Source organism: Enhydra lutris, unplaced genomic scaffold (assembly GCF_002288905.1).
Source record: "Enhydra lutris kenyoni isolate GAN:26980312 unplaced genomic scaffold, ASM228890v2 scaffoldscaffold5, whole genome shotgun sequence".
In the NCBI taxonomy this organism is placed as follows: Eukaryota; Metazoa; Chordata; class Mammalia; order Carnivora; family Mustelidae; genus Enhydra; species Enhydra lutris.
The window spans coordinates 1,479,163-1,500,174 of record NW_019154089.1 but is presented as its reverse complement, the minus strand read 5'-3'; the positions used below and the strand labels follow the sequence as shown (position 1 = coordinate 1,500,174).

The window sequence follows — 21,012 nt, the reverse complement described above, 5'->3', positions numbered from 1 at the left end:
ATGAGAGTATGGTTGGCTTTATTTCCTTCTTTTTGCTTATCTATATTTGTTGCAACAAATACATAATTTTTCTAACACAAAACCTTAAGACGTTGAAACGTTGAAGAAAAGATTTAAAAAATCCGACCAATGGGCATTTTTGTACCTATTCCATCACAATTATTAGAAAGAAAAGATTTGGGACTATGTAATGTTCCTCTTCACCTCCAAGCTCAAATACACCCACCTTAGATGACTGGATGCAGTTTTTCCCTCCTTTGATTAGCTGTGCCCATGTTGGCCTACCCTATTGGTCCAACCTTTACTCAAGTAGGTGAGGCAATATAAATTTTGCCACTGACCTACTATGTAACATTTGGCAGGATCTTTCCCTTAGGAGCTCCAGTTTCTAAAACTTCTCTAAATTTAGGTTAGAATCAATGAGCTCCAAGGTCTCTTCCAGATAGAGTGAAGAACACAGTTTTAGAATCAGAAAACTTTAGGATGGGGACACCAGGGTGGCTGTCAGTTAAGCGTCGTCTGCCTTCAGATCAGGTCAAGATCAAGCCCCGAATAGGGCTCCCTGCTGGGTGGGGGAGCCTGTTTCTCCCTCTCCCTCTGCCTGCCATTCCCCCTGCTTGTGTGCACACTCTCTATCAAATAAATAAAATCTTTAAAGAAAGAAAGGCAAATAAAGAAAGAAAACATTGGGATGGACTTGAGAATCTGGGTATCACCCACCAGGAAAATAATCTTTATTTTCCAGTGTGTCTCCAGCCAAAGAAGCACATCCCAGCCTAGGCCTGGCCTTATATCTCTTATGGCTCAACACACACTAGTTGCTCAGTGAATTCAGCTATTGCCTTTACCCCCTAAAAAGCAACTACAGAATAAGTTTTCTAGGCTTGCTCCTGATGGTGATAAACACACGGTTGGTTTTAACTCCTGCACGTTTTTTGAGGTCATTGGTGCAGTGCTTGTTTGTAAGAATTCACCAAGCACAGCAAGGTCTGGGTACCTCTCCTACAAGTGACATGTGTGTGGCTAAGAGACATTCAAGTTGTCATCCTGCTGGGGCCTTGCTTAGAAAGGTCGTCTCAGGGATGCCTGAGGCATGCTGAAAGAAACACATTCCCAGCAGGTGCCCAGGCTGTTACCACTTGGCTTCTAGAAAGGTATCTGATAAGACCGTGGACTTCAGAAAGTCCCAGCTCTGCCTCTGTAGAGCTGTGTGACCTTGGACAAGTCCCTTCCTCCTACGGGAATGTTGCACTGGATCTAAGTACCTCCTTCCGGGTCAGTCTATGCTATGGCGCTGACCATGTGATCTGGAAAACATTCACCTTTAAACGTTTATGGATCTTCGATGACATATGCGTGGGGTACCAGAGCCAAGTGACTCGCGAGTCCCAGCGCGCGAGCATCTACCGTCCGCTCCACGAATCTCGCGAGACCTCTCCCCTGCGCTTCGCGGCGTCATCCTCTCGGCGGCCGTGGCGGCGAAGGGGACGATACGTAAGATACTCACAGGGGCGGCCCGTATCCCTCCGCCGCCGGCGCGGTCCGGCCCTCCCTCCCCTAGCCCGCCAATCCCCGCGCCTCCCGACCTGCCCCTCGGCCTGGGCCCACCCCGCGCTCCGGCGGCCCCACCCCGGCGGCGCCGCCCGCCCGTCCGCCCGCGAGTCCCTCGGTCCACCTGCAGCGGGCAGTCCCTCTGGCTGTCCCACTGAACGGCGCCGGCCGAGCCCGAGGCCTGGGCTCTTGCTCCCCGGCGGAGGGATCCGCGGCTGCTGAGGAGGCGGCGCTGAGATTAGGTAGAAGAGGTAGCTACGGCGGCGGCGGCGGCGGTAGCGGCGGCGGCGGCTAGGACGGCAGCGCATAAAGGGGCCGCCGCCGGGTAATGCGGTGAGCGCTGCGGCAGGCTCAGGAGCCAAGTGGGCCTCGGCCCTCAGTCCGTCCTGCCGGACCCGCGCTCCCGAACTCCCCATCTTCTCCTGCCGACCCGCGATCACCGAGGCGGCCTCGCGCCCCCTCGCCCCTTCCCCGTCCCTCCCCTGTCCCCGTCCCCGCCCCGGGGGCCGCCGCCACCCGCCTCCCACGATGGCTCTGAAGAGAATCCACAAGGTAAGCGACCGGAGGTCGGCTGAGGGTTCCGGCCGCTGGGCGGGCCAGCTGAGCAGGCTGCGGCCTGCACTTCCCGCCGTCGCCTCCGCCTGGCTCGCGGCCTCTTCGGACTGGCTGCCGACGGCGATGGTCCTGCCGGGCGCCCTTCACACCCCACTCCCAGTGATGGCGCCCGTGGAGGCCCGGGCGCGCAACCCGCGCTTAGGCCGGAGGTGCGCTAGCCCGCTCAGCGTTGCTCCGTGGTCTTCTTTCTAGGCCCCGCGTGGTATGGAGTCCCAGGGCCTCTGCCCGGCCTGGGACTGCTGCGCTAGAGAGGCCATTGTCCGGCCATGCCGGGAGGGGGAGCTGGGGCTGGTGCGTTGAGCTGCCCCATTGACAGAAGTCGAAACGGCTCCTCGCCCCAAGTCTGCCCGTGTCCCCCTACCCCCCCTCCCGCCCACACCCGCCCACCTGCCCTGGTTCCCTCCACAGAGCTGCCGAGCTTGGAGCCCATGTCTCAGGCAGACGGAGGAAGCTTTTTTGTTCCATCCACAAGTATTTCTTGAGTTCACTTACCTCTTGGCGGCCGCACACTTCGGTCCACTCTGCTCGTCCAGAAACTTAAGAGTAGGAAGTTCGGAAGGAAAACAAAACAAAAAACCAAACGTGACTCTTTTGAGGGAGGAGGGAAGTGGAAAGAAAAGCGTTTTGTTCTTCGAGGTTGCCAAATGTAGTGAGAAACTACACTTTTACGGGAATGGAAGCTGTTAAATTTTCAAGGGTAGAGGTAGAAACCTGAACGTTGAAGACCACTGAAGGAATACACAAAGTTTCCTTTTACAGTATCTTCATGCAGTGGATTTTAACGCTTAAATTACGTGATATGTTCAGGGAGATCCTTTTAATTTAGAAGGAATTTTGCTCCGTTTTTTCATTAGAAAGGATGTCTTTGCCCTTTAAGATGAAGGGTTGTTCAGTTATTTGTATGAAGATTTTCCTTATACTGCGTCTATATTATGGGCTTGGCTTAAAATTTAGGGTCCCACCAATATGTAACACTCCTGGTGCCACTCACTATAATGTCTTTTTCTTAAAAGTGGGGAAGTACTACTGGTGATTTTTGATTGGTGTTTTACTTGGAGAAGCCCTGTTAAATCTCTAGCCACTTACAAGAAGATCCTGGGATTATCATAGGGAGGAATGGAATGGAGCTGCAAGGGGAAGAGAACAAATACCTTGCCCTAAACTCAGAGAAAATGCAGACTGTTGGACAACTAAAACACCTCAGTTTGCAGTCGGTCTTCATTTCATTCATGATCAGAGACCTTTAATGTGGAATTAATCCTAACAGTTACTGTAAATTAGGTTAGATCCTTACCAGCTTGTTTGGACTTCTTCGATTTCTAACGAATGAAGAAGGGCAGACTTCAGACAGAGTAAATCTTCTATTAAAATGAAGCAGGTTATGTGTTAAAAGGAGCTTGAAACTTCACAGAAGATTTCTTAAGGAACTATTTAAGGGGCAGGAGCACACTGAGGAATCATCATCCAAATAAAAATATATATGTATTTTTAAGGTTTTTAGTAGTTAACTGGGTTCTTATATGGTCTAGTTGGGGAGTTATCATTTTGAGAGTTTGAGATTATAGCTGTAGAAGACTGTGCTCTTTTTTTTTTTTAAACTTCCCCTCTCCTCTTGTTCTTATTTTAAAACCTGAAGAAGAGTATGTGTGGTAATTTACAGATCAAGAAATATACCCTTAAAAAAATACCCTTTAATCTCTACATTAATTGATAAGTGTTAATTTTTTTCAGAGAAAAAGGTAACTCAAAACATGTATTTTAATCTTCTAATATACTTTCCCCAGTAATGTGGTTTCTTTTGAGTTACTACATATTCTCTAGATCTTCTCTAAAATATCTTCTTACAAAAATTTTAATAGGGAAAACCAAGTTTAGGTAATGATACTTTGAACTTTTAAAACTGAGTATTCGTCTTTCCTCCCCTGGTTTATAACCTAGAGCCCTCTGCAAAGTATGGCTCAACTTCTGAGACTGCCAGGGATTAGAAAAATAAAATTTATTTTTGGTATACTCGTCAATAAGATTGTGAAAACAGAATAGATATTTTTTCCCCAAATTATCTGTGTAATACCAGTTCTGAGTTGAATGCAGCCTTACCTAGGTATGGGTAAGACTAGTCCTTCCCATCTTCTTGGCCCTAGTAATGTATTTACAATGGAATCCCCAAAAAACTTAGTTGGCTTATATAATTGATCTTGGTCTTGAACCTTCCCAATTATCATTCTCTGAAAAAATAGTTCTACTTAAATACTCTGTTAACTTTAGATATCTTGAACTGCTGCATCTGGGTTGTACTAAAATTTGCTGAGAACAAATAAATTTGACACGTGGCATCTTTAGGAATGCAATATCTTGTTTCTTTGACAGGAAAATAGTGTTCTGTGAATTTGACCGTCCTTTAAATGCATTGTCTTTTTGGCAGAAGCTTTTGATGGACTTTATTTTGATAGACACTTTAAAGTCTCCTGACCTATGCTTTAACAGAGTGTACCAGAGAAGGTCATTATGAATATCCAGTGTAGTTCTGTGAAGGGATTGGGACACTCTGGGCGTGTTTGTATCTATACCAAATGGTCCTAGCCTGCTGTGTTTTGAGGTTTTCTGCTGACTTTATAGGTCTTCAGCTTTGATTTTGATGCTTTGAGTGTCTGCCTCTTGCAGCACCACCCCCAGCCCTATTCCAGTTGGCTGCATCTCATCTGCTGTGGGCTGGGAAACCAGATCATGGAGCTTATTAAAATTATGTCTAAAATAAGACCCCGTAGGCTCTGAGTGACGAGGGCTTCATGTGTTCTGTGAACTGTGTGGTCTCTTTGACTGATCAGAGACCTTTTTTACTTCCTGTTTTTCTTCTTTTGTTATACAGATACAGGAGGCTTTAGGGTACTCTTAGAGTACCATAATACTGAAACACAATTGATTTATTTATTCTGTGGAAGGATAAAAGACTGAATGTCTTGATTCTTTAAGGAGTTGAAGACAGACCAAAGTTAGGATACTAAAAGCTATTTTCTTAATAGTAATAGTGCCGTGTATATTTTAGTGGTATCCTGTTATTTATAATTAACATTTAGCATATATGGCTTTAATGCCAGAATGGTCACTTGATTTATTCTGTTTCTGTGATAAAGATTTTTATAGCTAGTTTCGGGGGGGGCAAGAAACACCTCAGTAGAATAAAGATTTCAAATTCTAATGGCTCTAAAGGCCAAGCAAGCAGGTAACCAAAGTGAGCAAAGAGAATTGGAGGGAACTAGAAATTACATATGCTATCAGAAGAGGGCAGCTGCTACCCTGCTTTCTCCAAATGTTGCTATTACCAGGATCTGTGGGCCCAGTGTTGCCAGATCTTCCCTTTTCCCCCTTTAAAAGGAAAGCCACAAGTCCAGATTTTTGGCAACCAATTCAAATTAAAAACGATACCACATTTCTGGTAGGTTGGTAGTTACCTGTTTGATTTGTGAATTAAAATTAAAAGATTAAGGTTCAGTAAGCGGAGTATATGGATTAAAAAATGGGGAGTATAAGGATTAAGTCAGTTAAACCATACTTGCTATCTTTTTTTAAAGTTTCAGAAGTTTATTGCTTTATGTAGATGGGCAAGATTAAGTAGTTTTTTGTAAACTGTTAATTAACTTCCTTGCCTGAGGTTTTACCTGGTTTTGTGTAAGGTCATAGGTAAAGCCAATTTAATAGAAGCATTGATCCCACGGCAGAGTTTTGTATCTTCCTCTTCATTATGCTCTGTTTCATGTTGTGAATCATCTTTCTGTATACAACATACTTTCAAAATGTTTTAAGATTGGGAGATTACAAAAGGATGATTCTTAACTTTGTAACACTGTAAGAGTACTAAATATAAAAAATAATTACTTTAGGGATGCATGGTGGTTCAGCTGGTTAAGCATCTGTCAGCTCAGGTCATGATTCCTGGGTCCTGGGTTCGAGCTCAGCAGGTACTCTTCCTTGTCCCTCTTCCTCTGTTCTTCCCCTGCTCATGCTCCCTTTCTCTCTCTCTCTCTCTCTCTCTCAAATAAATAAATAAATAAAATCTTTAAAAAAGTATTTTTTTAAAATACTGTACTGTGTGATACCATATGTTACATTAGAGTTATCATATGTAAGGGTAAAGTGAATTCCTATAAAAATGGCAAAACAAATTATCAAATTGTTCTGTGGAGTATTGTGAACTTTAATAGATGGTTGACTGAAAATGGCTGTTGGAATTAGGTTAGGTCTATCTTAGAAAGCAGATATACCTTCTTACTCCAAAAAATAAGGTTCTTAGAATCTCTGGGAAGATTTTTTTTTTAAATTTTTCATTAAGAAATGATTCTTTGCTTTGCATAAATAAGTTCATTGGATTGAGAAACTTTCTTTGGCTCTTCCAGGTTGCTATTTAAATGTTAATTTAAACAGCCATCATTGAAGGATAACTGTTAATCTAGGTTTGCTTTAAACTCTCTCAGTGTGTATTACTGTACTGCTGACTGACAAGGGGAAGTTTTTACAAAGTCCAATTCTGGATATTTTAGTCCAGAGAGAGAAAGGGCTGCTAAAATATCCTAGGCAGTTTCCAGGATAGGAATACCTGACTCATGCCTGATGCTGCCAGGAACCTCTGCAGCCTCATCCCAGAAATGCAGGAGCATACTTGTTTTTTCTGTAGAACTAAAATTTTGGTGGTTAGATTCCCAGGCTAATCTTCAAAATCGTATTTAACTATGACATAGGAAAATAAAGTACCATTTGTTCTTCTGTCTCAGAGTCAAGTGAGATTTCAATTAATAGAATCCTAAAATGTTAGAACTGCAACACATCTCAGAGCTACTGTCTGAAAAGGCCATGCGACTTTCTAGGGCTGGATCAAGAACCTGGGTTTCTTGACTTATGTCTGGTGTCTTTTCTGGCCGACCATGTACCTTTATGTAGCTGTTAGGTATGCAAATCTAAAGGACACAGTCTTTTTCTTTCGTTCAAATAGTTGGGTATTCAAACTGTGCCTTGGTACCAGAAGATCTTTTCCTCAACATCTCTTTTTATTGTTGAAGAGGTGTGTATGAACTCACTTAAAACTATATAAAGTTTGAATGTTCGGTCCTCCATATATCTTTCATCAGAGTTAAATGGGTTTTTTCATCTCTGCAAGATTAAGAATCACTGTTTTACATCTTTAAACACTGTTTTAATGTGAGTTGGTGACCCAGTTACCTATTTCACAGAGAAAGTAGAAATCTTTGTGACTTCTTTTAGATTTCCTTTGAGGCCTTTAGGAACAAAAACAAAAACTAAACTCTGTAGCTGCTATCTTTATAGTACTCAGTCAGTTTCAGAATTACTGAATTTTCTGAACAACCCCTATGAGAATTCTTTTCTCCCAGGTTATATGGGAAAACACTTGGAGAAATAAGCAAACTTGCCTATGATTATATGGTATGGTAAGAAAAGCCAAGATTCAGATTCATACAGTCTTGACTCTAGCCAGCCATTACTCCAAATTTACCTTTGTCATCACTCTTATTCCTTTTCTCTGCAGAAGTTATACTTTTCCCTTTGTCAAGCTAACTTACGCTTCCCTGTTCTTCCTGCCAGGTCCTTGCTCTTGAGTAATTGTCTCTGCTCTCCTAGTTCCAGTCTCTTCTAAGCCTTCAGCATCCAAGCTTATTTAAGATTATCCCATCCTAAAAAAAAACGATAACAAAAAAACCTTTTTAACTTCCCTAGTCCACTATAGCGGATTCCTTCCTCTTCTCTATTCCTCCCATCTCTGGCATTTCAGTGCCAAAATTCTTTTTTTTTTTAGATTTTATTTATTTATTTGTCAGAGAGAGAGAGTGTGAGTGCACAGCAGAGCGGCAGCAGAGGCAGAGAAAGAAGCAGGCTCCCTTCTGAGCAAGGAGCCTGATATGGGTCTCGATCCCAGGACCCTGGGATCATGACCTGAGCCAAAGGCAGCGGCTTAACCGACTGAGCCACCCAGGCGTCTCTCAGTGCCAGAATTCTTAAAAGAATAGTCTACTTACTGTTCTGGGACTGCTTCAAAGAATAGTCTACTCACGGTTCTGGGACCAGTCACCTTACTGGTGACTGCTTAATTGCTGGATTCAATGGACAGCTCAGTTTTTATTGGATTCTTGTCACAGTCACATTGTTATCACTCATTTCCCTTAGGTTCTGAAGATAAACTGCTTTCTCCTTCATATGTAGTGTTTCTCAACTTTATTAGAATGCTTTTCAAACTAATACTATTGAGGGATACATATAAGAGTTCGTGAAACAGTGCACACTTGGATTAAGATTGATAGCACAAATGGTCCTGGGTAAATGAGTTAAAATTTGTAATCAAAATATAATCTCAGAAGCACAAAATTAGGTAAATTTTAAAAATACCGAGATGAAACATTGTTGTCATTTTATTGTGAAGGCGCAAACTAAAAATGGTATTTTTCTTCTTTCTTTCTTTCTTTCTTTTTTTTTTTTTTAAGATTTTTTATTTATTTGAGAGAAAGCACAAGAACAGGGTGAAGGATAGAGGGAAAAGCAGACTTCCCACTGAGCAGAGATCCCTATGCCAGACTTTATCCCAGGACTCTGGGATCACAACTCAAGCCAAAGGCAGATACTCAACTGACCAAGATACCCAGGTGCCCCGAAGTGGTATTTTTCTGAAATGATTAAAGAGATCTTCATGAAGAGCTGCATTAAATGTGTTACTGTATGTTTTTTTCATTACAGTATGATAAAAATTTGTTTCAAACAGGTACAGTGTAGCAAAAGAATACAAACTACTTATTTGGCAGGATTCATGCAGTTAGGCTATTACCAACATTATTAATTGTCCCATGGGTAGATGTAGACATATCACCTAATTTAAAAAATATGCTCATGTTTATTTCAAAATAATTTGATTTGGGAGGCTTAAGATTCAAAGGACTTTATATTTTATTTATTTATTTGACAGATAGAGCTCACAAGTAGGCAGAGAGGCAGACAGAGAGAGAGGAGGAAGCAGGCTCCCCGAGGAGCAGAGAGCCCGATGTGGGTCTCGATCCCAGGACCCTGGATCATCACCCGAGCCGAAGGCAGAGGCTTAACCCACTGAGCCACCCAAGCACCCCTCTTTTATTTTTTTTTAATGAAGAACTTTTTTTTTTTTGAAGATTTTATTCATTTATTTGACAGAGAGAGCCAGAGAACACAGGTGGGGGGTAGAGTTGAGGGGGCGAATGGCAGAGGGAAAGGGAGAAGCAGGCTCCCTGCCAAGCAGGCCCAACTCAGCTAGACCCCTGGCCCCAAGGATCATGACCTGAGCTGAAGGCAGACACTTAACCAACTGAGCCACCCAGGTGCCTTCAAAGGACTTTTTCATTTTAAACTTCCATATTTTAGGTACACCTTGGTGGCTCAGTCAGTTAAGCATCTGCCTTTGGCTCAGGTCATGAGCCAAGGGTCCTGGAATTGAGTCCTGCATCAGGCTCCTTGCTGGATAGGGAGCCTGCTTCTCCCTCTGCCTGTTGCTCTCCCTGCTTGTTCTCTCTCTCTCTGACAAATACGTAAAATTAAAAAAAAAAAAAAAATAAACAATTTCCATTTTTTTAGGGGTACCTCGGTAGTGCAATCAGTTAAGGATCCGACTCTTGGCCCAGGTCATGATTTCATGATGGTGGGATCGAGCCCTGCATCAGGCTCTGTGCTCAGAGCAGAGTCTGCTTAAGTGTCTCTTTCCCTTCCCCTCTGTCTTCTCCCCCCCACTCAGCCCCCCACTTTGTGTTCACTCTCTCTGGAATAAATAAAATCTTTAAAAAAGACCTTTCATATTCTAGTTACAACTCTATGAGTAATGGGTTAGTATATAGGAGTACTTAATATATAGTAAGCTTTGCTTAAATCTCAAATATATATTGAATTAGGACAAGAAACTATAGATCAGTGAAGTCAAATAGATGATAATACCCATGATTAAATGCTGTTTGTGCATCACAGTACAGATGGACATTGTTTGCTTTGTGTTCTAGTTTCTTGAGGCAAATTATTGCCTTAAATCTGTAGAAATATGTAGTATTTCTTAAAAGCGTGTATTAAAAGTGGATAAAATTTAGGACAAAAAATATTGCCACCTTTATTCCTGTAATACATACTAGTGTTTCATGACAAACACTGCTGTAATTCAAATAGTTCTTATTGATCCTTTTCAGAATCATTTTCCTTTAGTCTTTGTGTTTTTCCTTACACAGAGAATGTCTTCTCACCCCACCCCCTCCTCCTGAATTCTTTATTCATCCTTGGAGACCTAACAGAAATGGCTTTTCTGTGTGGCATGCCCTAGGCATGCAGGCAGTAGGGTTCCACTATAGAACTATTTCTTAGTATGTAGACAGGATTGATTATTCTTCTCCTCAGGACTGAGCTCTCCTGGGCAAAGTCCTTGTCTTACTCGTTATATTCCAGTATCTGATGCATAGTAGGCATTCAGTTTTTGTCAACAACATTCAGTGAATGCTGACAGCAAGTGATATGGTGAAAAAAAAAAAGGATTTTGGAGTAACATGCTTATTGAGTCATGTGCTAGCCCGTGTTCTTAGCCAAGTCACTTACCTGATTTTCTTTAGCCTCAGCTTCCTTGTCTCTAGAATAAGGATAGTGTCACTTACCCTGCAAACCTGTGGGTGATGAGTAGAAAGGAAATATGGACTACATAAAAGGTAGTTTTTAATATTATTACTGTGACTTAACTGGCAAAGTTGCAAATATAATACCTAGAATAGTTCTTTTAACCATTCCAAAGTAAGTTGTTAACATGATGTCTCATTAACCCTAAATACTTTTGTATAAGAAATGTATATTTCTTCGAAATAAGGACATTCTGCTACAGGATCACAATACAGCCTTCAAAATTAGGAAATTTCCATTGAGATATTACTGCTGTATAATCCTCAGACCCCACTCAGGTTTTTCCAGTTGTTTTATAGGAAAGGATCCAGTTACTTGTTCCATTTTGTTATCTGTCTGTGGTCTCTTTGAATTCCTTAGTCTTTTCTGGGCTTCATGACCTTGACACGTTTTAAACATTAGAGTCCAGTTGTTTTGCAGTGTCCTCAATTTGGGTTTGTTTCCTTATGATCAGATTTAGGTCATGGGTCTTGGACAGGAATGTCACAGAAGCAATGTTGTGTCATGTTCTTCCCATCCTGTCAAGCATATGGTGTGTGATTTTGGTTGCATTCTTTTCATTGCATCCTGTCAAGTGGTATGTAGTTTCAGTTTGACCCATTACTGAGAATTTTCACTTGCATCACTTGATTAAAGTAATGTCTACCAGGGTTCCCTACTATAGAATTAATTCTTTTTCTCCTTGTGATGAGTAAGTAATTTGGGGGGAGATACTTTGAGAATATGTACATATCCTATTTATATTATTTATATATTGCTACAGAAGAAAGTACCCCAAAACTTAGCTACTTAAAACAAACATTTATTATCAAACAGTTTCTGAAGATAAGAAATCTGAGAATGGCTTATAGCTCTGATGATTGTGGCCCAGGGTCATTTTTGAGATTGCAGCCAAGATGTTGCCTGAGACTGCACTCTGAAGGCTAGAGAATCCCCTCTAAGCTCTCTCCCGTGGTTGTTGGCAGGTCTCAGATCCTTGTGGGTTATTGGACTAAGGGATTCATTTCCTCCCCACATGGGTCTCTCCATAAAGCTGCCTGAGTATGCTTAAGACATGGCTTCCCTTAGAGAAAGTGTGAGAGCGAGCAGCCGCAGTATCTTTTATAACCTAATCTCAGAAGTAATAGACTATCACTTGCCATATTCTGTTAGTTTCACAGACCACTCCTGTTACAAAGTGGGAGAGGTGACTAAAGGGTGTGGATATGAGGCGTCAAGGATCATGGGGAGCTATTTTGGAGTCTGGGTACCACACCATTACGTAAAAGTTTTAACTTACTCAGTTTTAAATGTATATTTGTATGGACTCATAATATCCTACTTTATTCAGGTGGATTATAATAATTTATTATCATTTTTAAAAAAGATTTTATTTATTTATTTATTTGTCACAGAGAGATACCATAAGTAGGCAGAGAGGCAGGCAGAGAGGAGGAAGCAGGCTCCCTGCTGAGCAAAGAGCCCAATGTGGGGCTCGATCCCGGGACCCTGATATCATGACCTGAGCCGAAGGTAGAGGCTAAACCCACTGAGCCACCAGGCGCCCCTATTATTTATTTTAATGCTCAAGTTTTATTGTGTTTTTTTTTTTTTTAATTTTTTGCTCATTCTTTGAGTACTTTGTTTTGGTACCACGAGATAGCTCTTTTTCTTTTACCCTGCTCTAGCCTTGTGATCATCTATTTTTCCAAGGATTCCTAGTTCTGTTTATTGGAAAATGATAATTAGAAATCAAGATCTAGATGCTAGGTGTGCTCATTGCTCTTGGAATCTCACTGCTTTCAGGGTTTATCAGTGTAATCAGTGGATGTAGTTAGGGAATATGTGTATGTACATACAGGTAATACACATACATACAGTACACACATTTCCATGTAGATTTATTTTTCTCTCTATATAAAAAAAACCCATCAGTTCACATTGGTACTTTTAATTCCTGACTAATATCATAGGGTTCACCCTATATTCCTTTCAGTATTCCTATTTTTTCTTTTTTTAAGATCTTTTTATTTATTTGGGGTGGGAGGGACAGAGGGAGAGAGAGGATGTCAAGTGGAATCCCCACTGAGTATGGAGCCTGATGTGGGCTCAATCCCACAACCCTAAGATCATGACCTGAGCTGAAATCAAGAATCAGATGCTAAACTGACTGAGCCACCCAGGCACCCCTCTTTTGGTGGTCCTAATTGTTTTCTGACAGTGAGAAACCTGGCTTCTGTTATTCTTTATATATCTGCTCATTTTGTCAATTTCCCAGTATATAATCAACCTCCCACCACTGTAGTGCACCTGCATAGATACAGTTCTAGTTCTCCCTTACCTGAGGATGCCCTTAATTGTCCTGACTTGTGCTGGGTCATGCCCATCCCCTTGCAGATGTTCTCAGAATTTAAAAATAAAATAAAATAATAAAATAGGGCTTCTTAGTTGGCATAAATATTTAGATAAAACTATTTAAAATAATAGTGCCAGTCGTGTAGCACATACCTAGAATAGATACAGGAAGTTCAGCCCAGTAATTGTAACCATATAGCACTTTTTCCAGTTAGGGAATATGGTCCTTCCTTCTGTCCTTCCTTCCTGCTTCAGTTTTAATACCTTTATTTGATAATAAGCCATTAGTTCTCATTACGGTCTGTAGATTTTTGAAAGTTGTGACAGGTACATAGGTAACCAGTTTTTAGAGCTTGTTTGGTCAATCTTCATCCTCTTTATGTTTTCTGGACAACTGCACACAGAGATACGGTGTGGAACATTCCTTATTCCTCTGGCCCAGGTAGCTTTTTTTTTTTTTAAGATTTTATTTATTTATTAGAGAGAGAGTATGTACAAGTAGGCAGAGAGGCAGGCAGAGGGATAGGGAGAAGCAGGCTCTCCGTGGAGCGGGGAGCCCAATGCAGGGCTCGATCCCAGGACCCTGGGATCATGACCTGAGCCGAAGGCAGCTGCTTAACTGACTGAGCCACCCAGGTGCCCTCAGGTAGCTTTGTTGAGTCTGGTGTCCCATGTGCACATCTGGAGTTCCCATCTCCTTCACGGCAAGTTTCTGGATCTCTCTGCATGCCCAAGGGGCTTGCTTTTTGAAACCCACTCCATTGATGCACTTGTGAATGTTGATGGTGTATTCTCAGGTCACTACCTTCTTGGTGGCAGAATGGCCCTTCTCACCACCCTTCTTTATGGGAGCCATTCTGTCAAGCCCTGGTTGGAAAGGGAGAGCACAGGAAGGTATTTTGGGGAATATGGTCTTTTCTACAGCTATTCTTGGAGTAAACCAATACCAAAATTTTAATTTACTGTTAATCTAATTTTGGTAACTCTGATATGATCAGTACCTATGTACTTACTATCCAATTTAACATTCAGAAGAACTACCTAATTTAGTTCTAGTATTAAAGTTTTTTAAAAACTAGAATCTAGTGTTAAAGCAATAGCTTCTCTCTCTCTCTCTCTCTCTCTCTCTCTTTTTTTTTTTTTTTTTTAATATTTTTTGTATTAGGCACCTGGGTGGCTCAGCCAGTTAAGTGTTTGTCTTTAGCTTAGGTCATGATCTCAGGGTCCTGGGATAGAGCCCCACACATTGGGCTCCCTGCTTATCAGGGATTCTACTTCTCCCTCTGCCCCTCCGCCTGCTTATGCTCGCTCTCTCTCTCAAATAAAGAAACAGAATCTTTTAAAAAAATATATATTTTTACTAAGCATATATATATATATATATATATATATATATATATATATAAATATATTTTTTATTAAGTAAACTCTGCCCACGAAGGGGCTCACACTCACCCTGAGATAAGAGTTACGCACTGCATGGACTGGGACAGCCAGGTACTCTGATAGCTTCTCTTTTTAATTTATGAGCTTAGCATCTTTACATATTTAGAAATACTATTTATGTTTTGATAAGCGTGGTTATTGTAGGTGTTGGGGACTTGCTTGTGGAACCACCCCTACTTCACTTAAGGCAATAATATCACTGAGTTTGGTAGTAGTCCAGATTATTGTCTTTTTTTTTTTTTTTAAGATTTTTTTTTTTTTTTAATTTGACAGAGAGAGATCACAAGTAGACAGAGAGGCAGGCAGAGAGAGAGAGAGAGGGAAGCAGGATCCCTGCTGAGCAGAGAGCCCGATGCGGGACTCGATCCCAGGACCCTGAGACCATGACCTGAGCCGAAGGCAGCGGCTTAACCCACTGAGCCACCCAGGCGCCCTCTTTCTTTCTTTTTTTAAAAATTTTATTTATTTATTTGAGAAAGAGACAATGTGCGCAAAGGAAGAGTGAGAGGGAGAAGCTGAGCAGAGAGCCCAATTTGGGGCTCAGTCCCAGGACCCTGAGATCAAGACATGAGCCAAAGACAGTTGCTTAACTGACCGAGCCACCCTGGTGCCCCAGATTATTTGTATCTTTAAGCATTGTGTTTTACTTTTGTTGACTAGAAATAGTAAAACCCACTTTAAAATTACTGAGCTTACCAGCAATATATCATACATATTTGTGAGCTTTTTTTAAAAGTGTGAATTCCCATGATATCTAGTATATCTTTTTCAAGGGTAATTTGAAACCATTTTCCAAATGTTTAAAATACTGATTAAGTTGGATTAAAACAAAAACTAGAATTCATTCTCGGGCACTTGGGTGGCTCAGTGGGTTAAGGCTCTGCCTTCAGCTCAGGTCATGATCTCAAGGTCCTGGGATCAAGCCCCGCATTGGGCTCTCTGCTCAGCAGGGACCCTGCTCCCCCCCACCCCCCGCCGCCTGCCTCTCTGCCTACTTGTGGTCTCTCTGTCTGTCATATAAATAAATAAAATCTTTAAAAAACAAAACAAAAAAAAAACTAGAATTCATTCTCGAAACAAATAGTTACGCCCTTTATTTTCACTACAGGACAAATCTTGAATAAATAAAATCTGTTTAACTTAGAGTGGCAATCCCAAAACATGCTTATGCAGTAATTTATTTTTCAGTATACATATCTTATTTTAGTTCCTCTTTTGTTGAATTTACAACTTGATGTGGAAAATAAATTGAATGAGGTCACATGCAACATTAATATAGGGTTAAGAAAAATTGTTCAGACTTTGAGGAACAACTTAAAACTAACAGTGTTTATTGGCATTTGGAAAGGAGCTGTTAGTTTCTTAACCTGGACTGTGGACATGACCTGACCTGGAATCTTAGAGTCCGAGGGGTAAGGCCACTACTGTGGCACTGTTTTTACTTTTATAGTCAGTATTTTCATTGTCTTTTAGCTTCTAGTATTGCTGCTAAGTCCAAAACTGTTCTGATTCCTGATCCTGTATATGTGGCCAGTTTCTTTCTGGAAACTTAATAGGTTTTCTGTGTCCCACATATGGGAAATTTCATGGTAAGTGGTGATGTAGGTCAATTTTCATTTGTTTTGCTCAAAATTCAGTTGGTATTTTTGAGATTTTATGAGATGTATTTCTGTATTTGGGGGAGAGCTGTGGCAGAGGGAAAAGGAGAGACTGTCTTAAGCAGACTCTATACTGAGTGGGGAGCCCTATGTGGGGCTACATCTCATGACCCTGAGATTATGACCTGAGGTGAAACCAAGAGTTGGATGCTTAACCCACTGTGCCACCTAGGCGCCCCTCTTCCTTTTTTCAAACTGTTACTGGATGTTTTGACTTCTGGACTGCTCTGGACTGCTCTCCCCCTGCTCTTCCCACACCCTTTCTACTTACATGGATTTTCCTATTCTGGACATTTTATATAAATGGAATCATACAATATGTGACCTTTTGTGTCTGACTGTATCCAAGTTACAGTTTATAGAAACTATGTCCAAGTTACAATATATATCAGTACTTAATTCTTTTTTTTTTTTTTTTTTAAGAGAGAAAGGGTGAATATGTGGGCCTGTGAGAGTGGGGGAAGGAAGGGACAGAGGGAGAGGGAGAAAGAGAATCTGAAGCAGGTTCCACACCCTGGGGAGCCAGATGCTGGGCTTGATCTCACAACCCTGAGATCCTGACCTTAGCTGAAATGAAGAGTCAGACACTTAACCAACTGAGCCACACAGGTATCCCCTTAATTCATTTTTATGACTGAATAATGTTCTTTTGTATGGGTATACCACATTTTCTTTTTTCCATTTATCATGTGATGGGCATTTAGGTTGTTTATTTATTTATTTTTTAACCATTAAGAATGATGCTGCTACAAACAGTATTTTTCAGATGCTTTCAATTTTTGTCTAAACATGTATTTTCATTCTTGATATACAGTTAGGAGTAGAATTGCTGGGTAATGTGGTAGTGATTCTGTGCTTAACGTTTTGGGGTTTTTTGGTTGTTTTTTGGGGGGGATTTATTTATTTGAGAGAGAGAAAGTGCATGTGCACTTGTGCACACGTCAGTAGTGTGAGGGGCAGAGGAAGAAGGTGAGAATCCTTAAGCAGACTCCCTGCTGAGTGTGAAACCTTCAAGGGGCTGGATCTCACAACCCTGAGATCGTGACCTGAGCTGAAACCAAGAGTCAGAAGCACAATCCTCTGAGCTACCCAGGCACCCCACCACCCTGTGTTTAACTTTTTGAGGAATCACTAGGCTGTTTTCTAAACAGACTGTACTATTTTACATTCCCATCAACAGTGTATGAGGGTTCCAGTTTGTATACAGCATCATTAACACTTGTTATTTTATTACTTTGATTATAGCTTTCCTAGTAGGTTTCAGGTGATATATCATTGTGGTTATGATTTGCATTTTTCTTAATTACTGAATGATACTGAGCATTTCTTCATGTGCTTATTGGCCATATGTATGTCCTCTTGAGAAAGGTGTATCCTTTGCCCATTTTTAAATTTTATTGTCTTTATTGTTGAGCTTATAAGAATTCTTTATATATTCTGTGTATTAAAGCACTATAATTGATAATTGATTTGCAGAATTTCTCTCCCATTTCGTGGGTTGACGTTTCACTTTCTTCATGGATATACAGAAGTTTTAAATTTTAATGGAAGTCCGGTTTATCTAATTTTTCTTTTGTTGCTTATGCTCTTGGTCTTTTAGCTAAGAAGTTGTATCCAAGGATACAGAGATTTACATCTATGTTTCCTTTTAAGAGTTTTATAGGTTTTTTTAAAAGATATTATTTATTTGACAGAGAGAGATCATAAGTAGGCAGAGAGGCAGTCAGAGAGAGGGGGAAGCAGGATCCCGGCTAAGCAGGGAGCCCGATGCAGGGCTTGATCCCAGGACCCTGAGACCATGACCTGAGCTGAAGGCAAAGGCTTAACCCACGGAGCCACCCAGGCGCCCCAAGAGTTTTATAGTTTTAGCTTTTATGTTTAAGTCTTTGATTTATTTTTTCAATTTCTTTATTGTAAAATTTGTATAAATAAATCTTACCATCTTAGTCTTTTTTTTTTTTTTTTTCCCTGTAGAGGGAAAGGGAGCAGGGAGAGTCAGAGAATCCAGAGCAGGCTCCATGGCCATTGCAGAGCCTGACATAGGACTCGTCTCACAACCCCTCAGGACTCCTTCTTACAACCCAGAGTTCACAACCTGAGCCAAAGCAAGAGTTGGATGCTTAACAGATGGAGCCCTCCTGGTACCCCTTAGCCATTTTTTAAAAAAGATTTTTTGGGGCGCCTGGGTGGCTCAGTGGGTTAAAGCCTCTGCCTTCGGCTCAGGTCATGATCCCAGGGTCCTGGGATCGAGCCCCACGTTGGGCTCTCTGCTCAGTGGGGAGCCTGCTTTCCCCTCTCTCTGCCTGCCTCTCTGCCTACTTGTGATCTCTGTCTGTCAAATAAATAAATAAAATCTTTAAAAAAAAATAAATAAAAAAGATTTTTTGTTTTTAAGTAATCTCTGCACCCAGTGTGGGACTTGAAGTCATGACCCCAAGATCAAGAGTCATGTGCTTTTCCACTGAACCAGCCAGGTGCCCCTCCCTCTTAGCCATTCTTAAATAGGCATTTCAGTGGTATTAAGTACATTTATATTATCATACAGCCATTACCACCATCCATCTCTAGAACTCTTTTCACCTTTCAAAACTGAAACTATACCCATTAACTCCCTATCCTCTTTTCTCTCCAGCCCCTGGCACCCTTCCTTCCACTTTTTGTCTCTGGTTTTTGACTAGGTTCCTCATATAATTGGAATCATACAGTATTTACCTCTGTGTGACTCTCTTCTTTCACTTTAGCACAGTATGCTTAAAGTTCATCCATGTTGTCAGTATATCCTTCCTTAAGGCTAAATAGTATTTCATGCCACACTTTACCTATCCATTCATCTGGTGGTCGACACTTGGGTTTACACATTTTAGCTATTCTGAGTAATGCTGGTAGGAACTTGGGTGTACAAATATCTCTTCAGATCTCTTCTTTCAGTTATGTAGGGTTTATACCTAGAACTGGAATTGCTAGATCATAGGGTAATTCTATTTTTAATTTTTGGAGAAACTGCCATACTGTTTTCCATAGTGACTGTACTATTTTACACTCCCATCAATACAAGAGTTCTAATTTCTGTACATCCAACCAACATTTGTTACTTTCTGTTTTGTTTTTTATTTGTTTGTTTGTTTGTTTTAATAGCTTTCCTGATGGGTGTGAGATTATGGTGTCTGGTCTATTTTTAGTTAATTTTTGTATATAATTTGAAGTAGGGGTCTAGGTTCATCTTTTGCATGTGAATATCCAGTTGTCATAGAACCATTTGTTGAAAAGAGTGTTCTTTCCCTCAAGTGAGTTGTTTTGACAACTGTGTAAAAAACCATTTGGCCATAGATGTATGGGTGTATTTCTGAGCTTCTGTTTTATTGATATATATGTCTATTCTTATGCCAGACTGTTTTTATGTCATACTGTCTTGAATACTATGGCTTTGTATTGTTTTAAAATCCTTTAGTGTGAGTCTTCTAAATTTATTATTTTCCAAGATTGTTTTGGTCTTTGGGTCCCCTGCATTACTATATGAATTTAAGGATCACCTTGTTATTTCTGTAAAGCAAAAAAAGGGAGGGTGAGGGACATTTGGAATGTTGATAGAGATGGAATATGTATCAGTTTGAAATACGTAGATTGGATTCTTTTTTTTTTTTAAAGATTTTATTTATTTATTTGACATAGAGAGATCACAAGTAGGCAGAGAGGCAGACAGAGAGAGAGGGAGAAGCAGGCTCCTTGCTGAGCAGAGAGCCCGATGTGGGGCTCAATCCCAGGACCCTGAGATCATGACCCGAGCTGAAGGCAGAGGCTTTAAGCCACTGAGCCACCCAGGCGCCCCTGTAGATTGGATTCTAATCTACTGTAGTCACTGTAGATTGGATAGAATCTGTAGATCAGTTTGGGGGAGTATTTGGATTAGTCCTCCTATGTTTTCTATTTTCCATCTTTGTCTTTTATCTACATCATAGAAAATTTTCTCATTCTCAGTATGTTTATTTTAAGGATTTTGTTCTTGTTTCATAGAAGTAATAACTTCTCTTACCTTTTAGGATATTCATGATAGTTTTTCTTTTGCTTTGAATTTTTCTCCTTGCATGGTCTTTGTTTTCCTTTGCTTTTTTCTGTACATTGCTTTGGTGTTTATCTTTTGTGTTGAAGATGAATGATCAGATGGCTGATTTCTTCATTGTCATTTATACTTACTAGGATTGGAGTACTAAAAAATTGATGAAAAGGTCTGAGCATATAGGGGTGAGTTTTGGCAACTGTGGAGTTCAGTTTATGGTTTGCTGACTGGGCTGTTTCTCTGGATGAACCATTAATATCAGTGAATAGTAAAAGCTCTTTATCTTGTGCTGGTCACATTTTCTTGAGGATCTTATAATCTCCTGCCTAGACAGTACTGGCCCAGCTTCCAGTTTTCTCAGAACCACTGGGAACAAAGTTGGTATGAAAATGTTCACTTAACCTTCCAGTTTTCTCTACATCATCCATCCCCTTGACTATGCTTGTAATCTCTTATTCCTGAGGCATTCTGTTTTATCCTTTCCAGAGACCAAACCTCTGGCCTGTGGCTTGGCAGGAGAGGCATTCACTGGAGGAGTCCTAAGTCAAGGAAGTGATCTATACATCACTTTTTTTTTTTATTTAATTTTTTTCAGTGTTCCAAGATTCACTGTTTCTACATCACTTTATTAGTTTTAAGTTTTAGAGTTTTATCTTTATAAGATTTTTATCCATAAAGAACATT

The 21,012-nt window shown here is 40.8% G+C and overlaps 1 protein-coding gene and 1 pseudogene across 1 annotated transcript in view; one reads left to right on the top strand and one right to left on the bottom strand.

Moving 5' to 3' along the window:
- Positions 1 to 1,608: 1,608 nt before the first annotated feature.
- LOC111140862 (ubiquitin conjugating enzyme E2 D2) overlaps positions 1,609 to 21,012 on the top strand; it is a 63,904-nt gene continuing 44,500 nt past the window's right edge. The window contains exon 1 of the mRNA XM_022493089.1: positions 1,609 to 2,103. Coding sequence (XP_022348797.1) covers positions 2,080 to 2,103 — 24 coding nt within the window. The 5' untranslated portion in view covers positions 1,609 to 2,079. The remainder of the gene's footprint in view (positions 2,104 to 21,012) is intronic.
- LOC111141034 lies at positions 11,968 to 14,026 on the bottom strand (annotated as a pseudogene).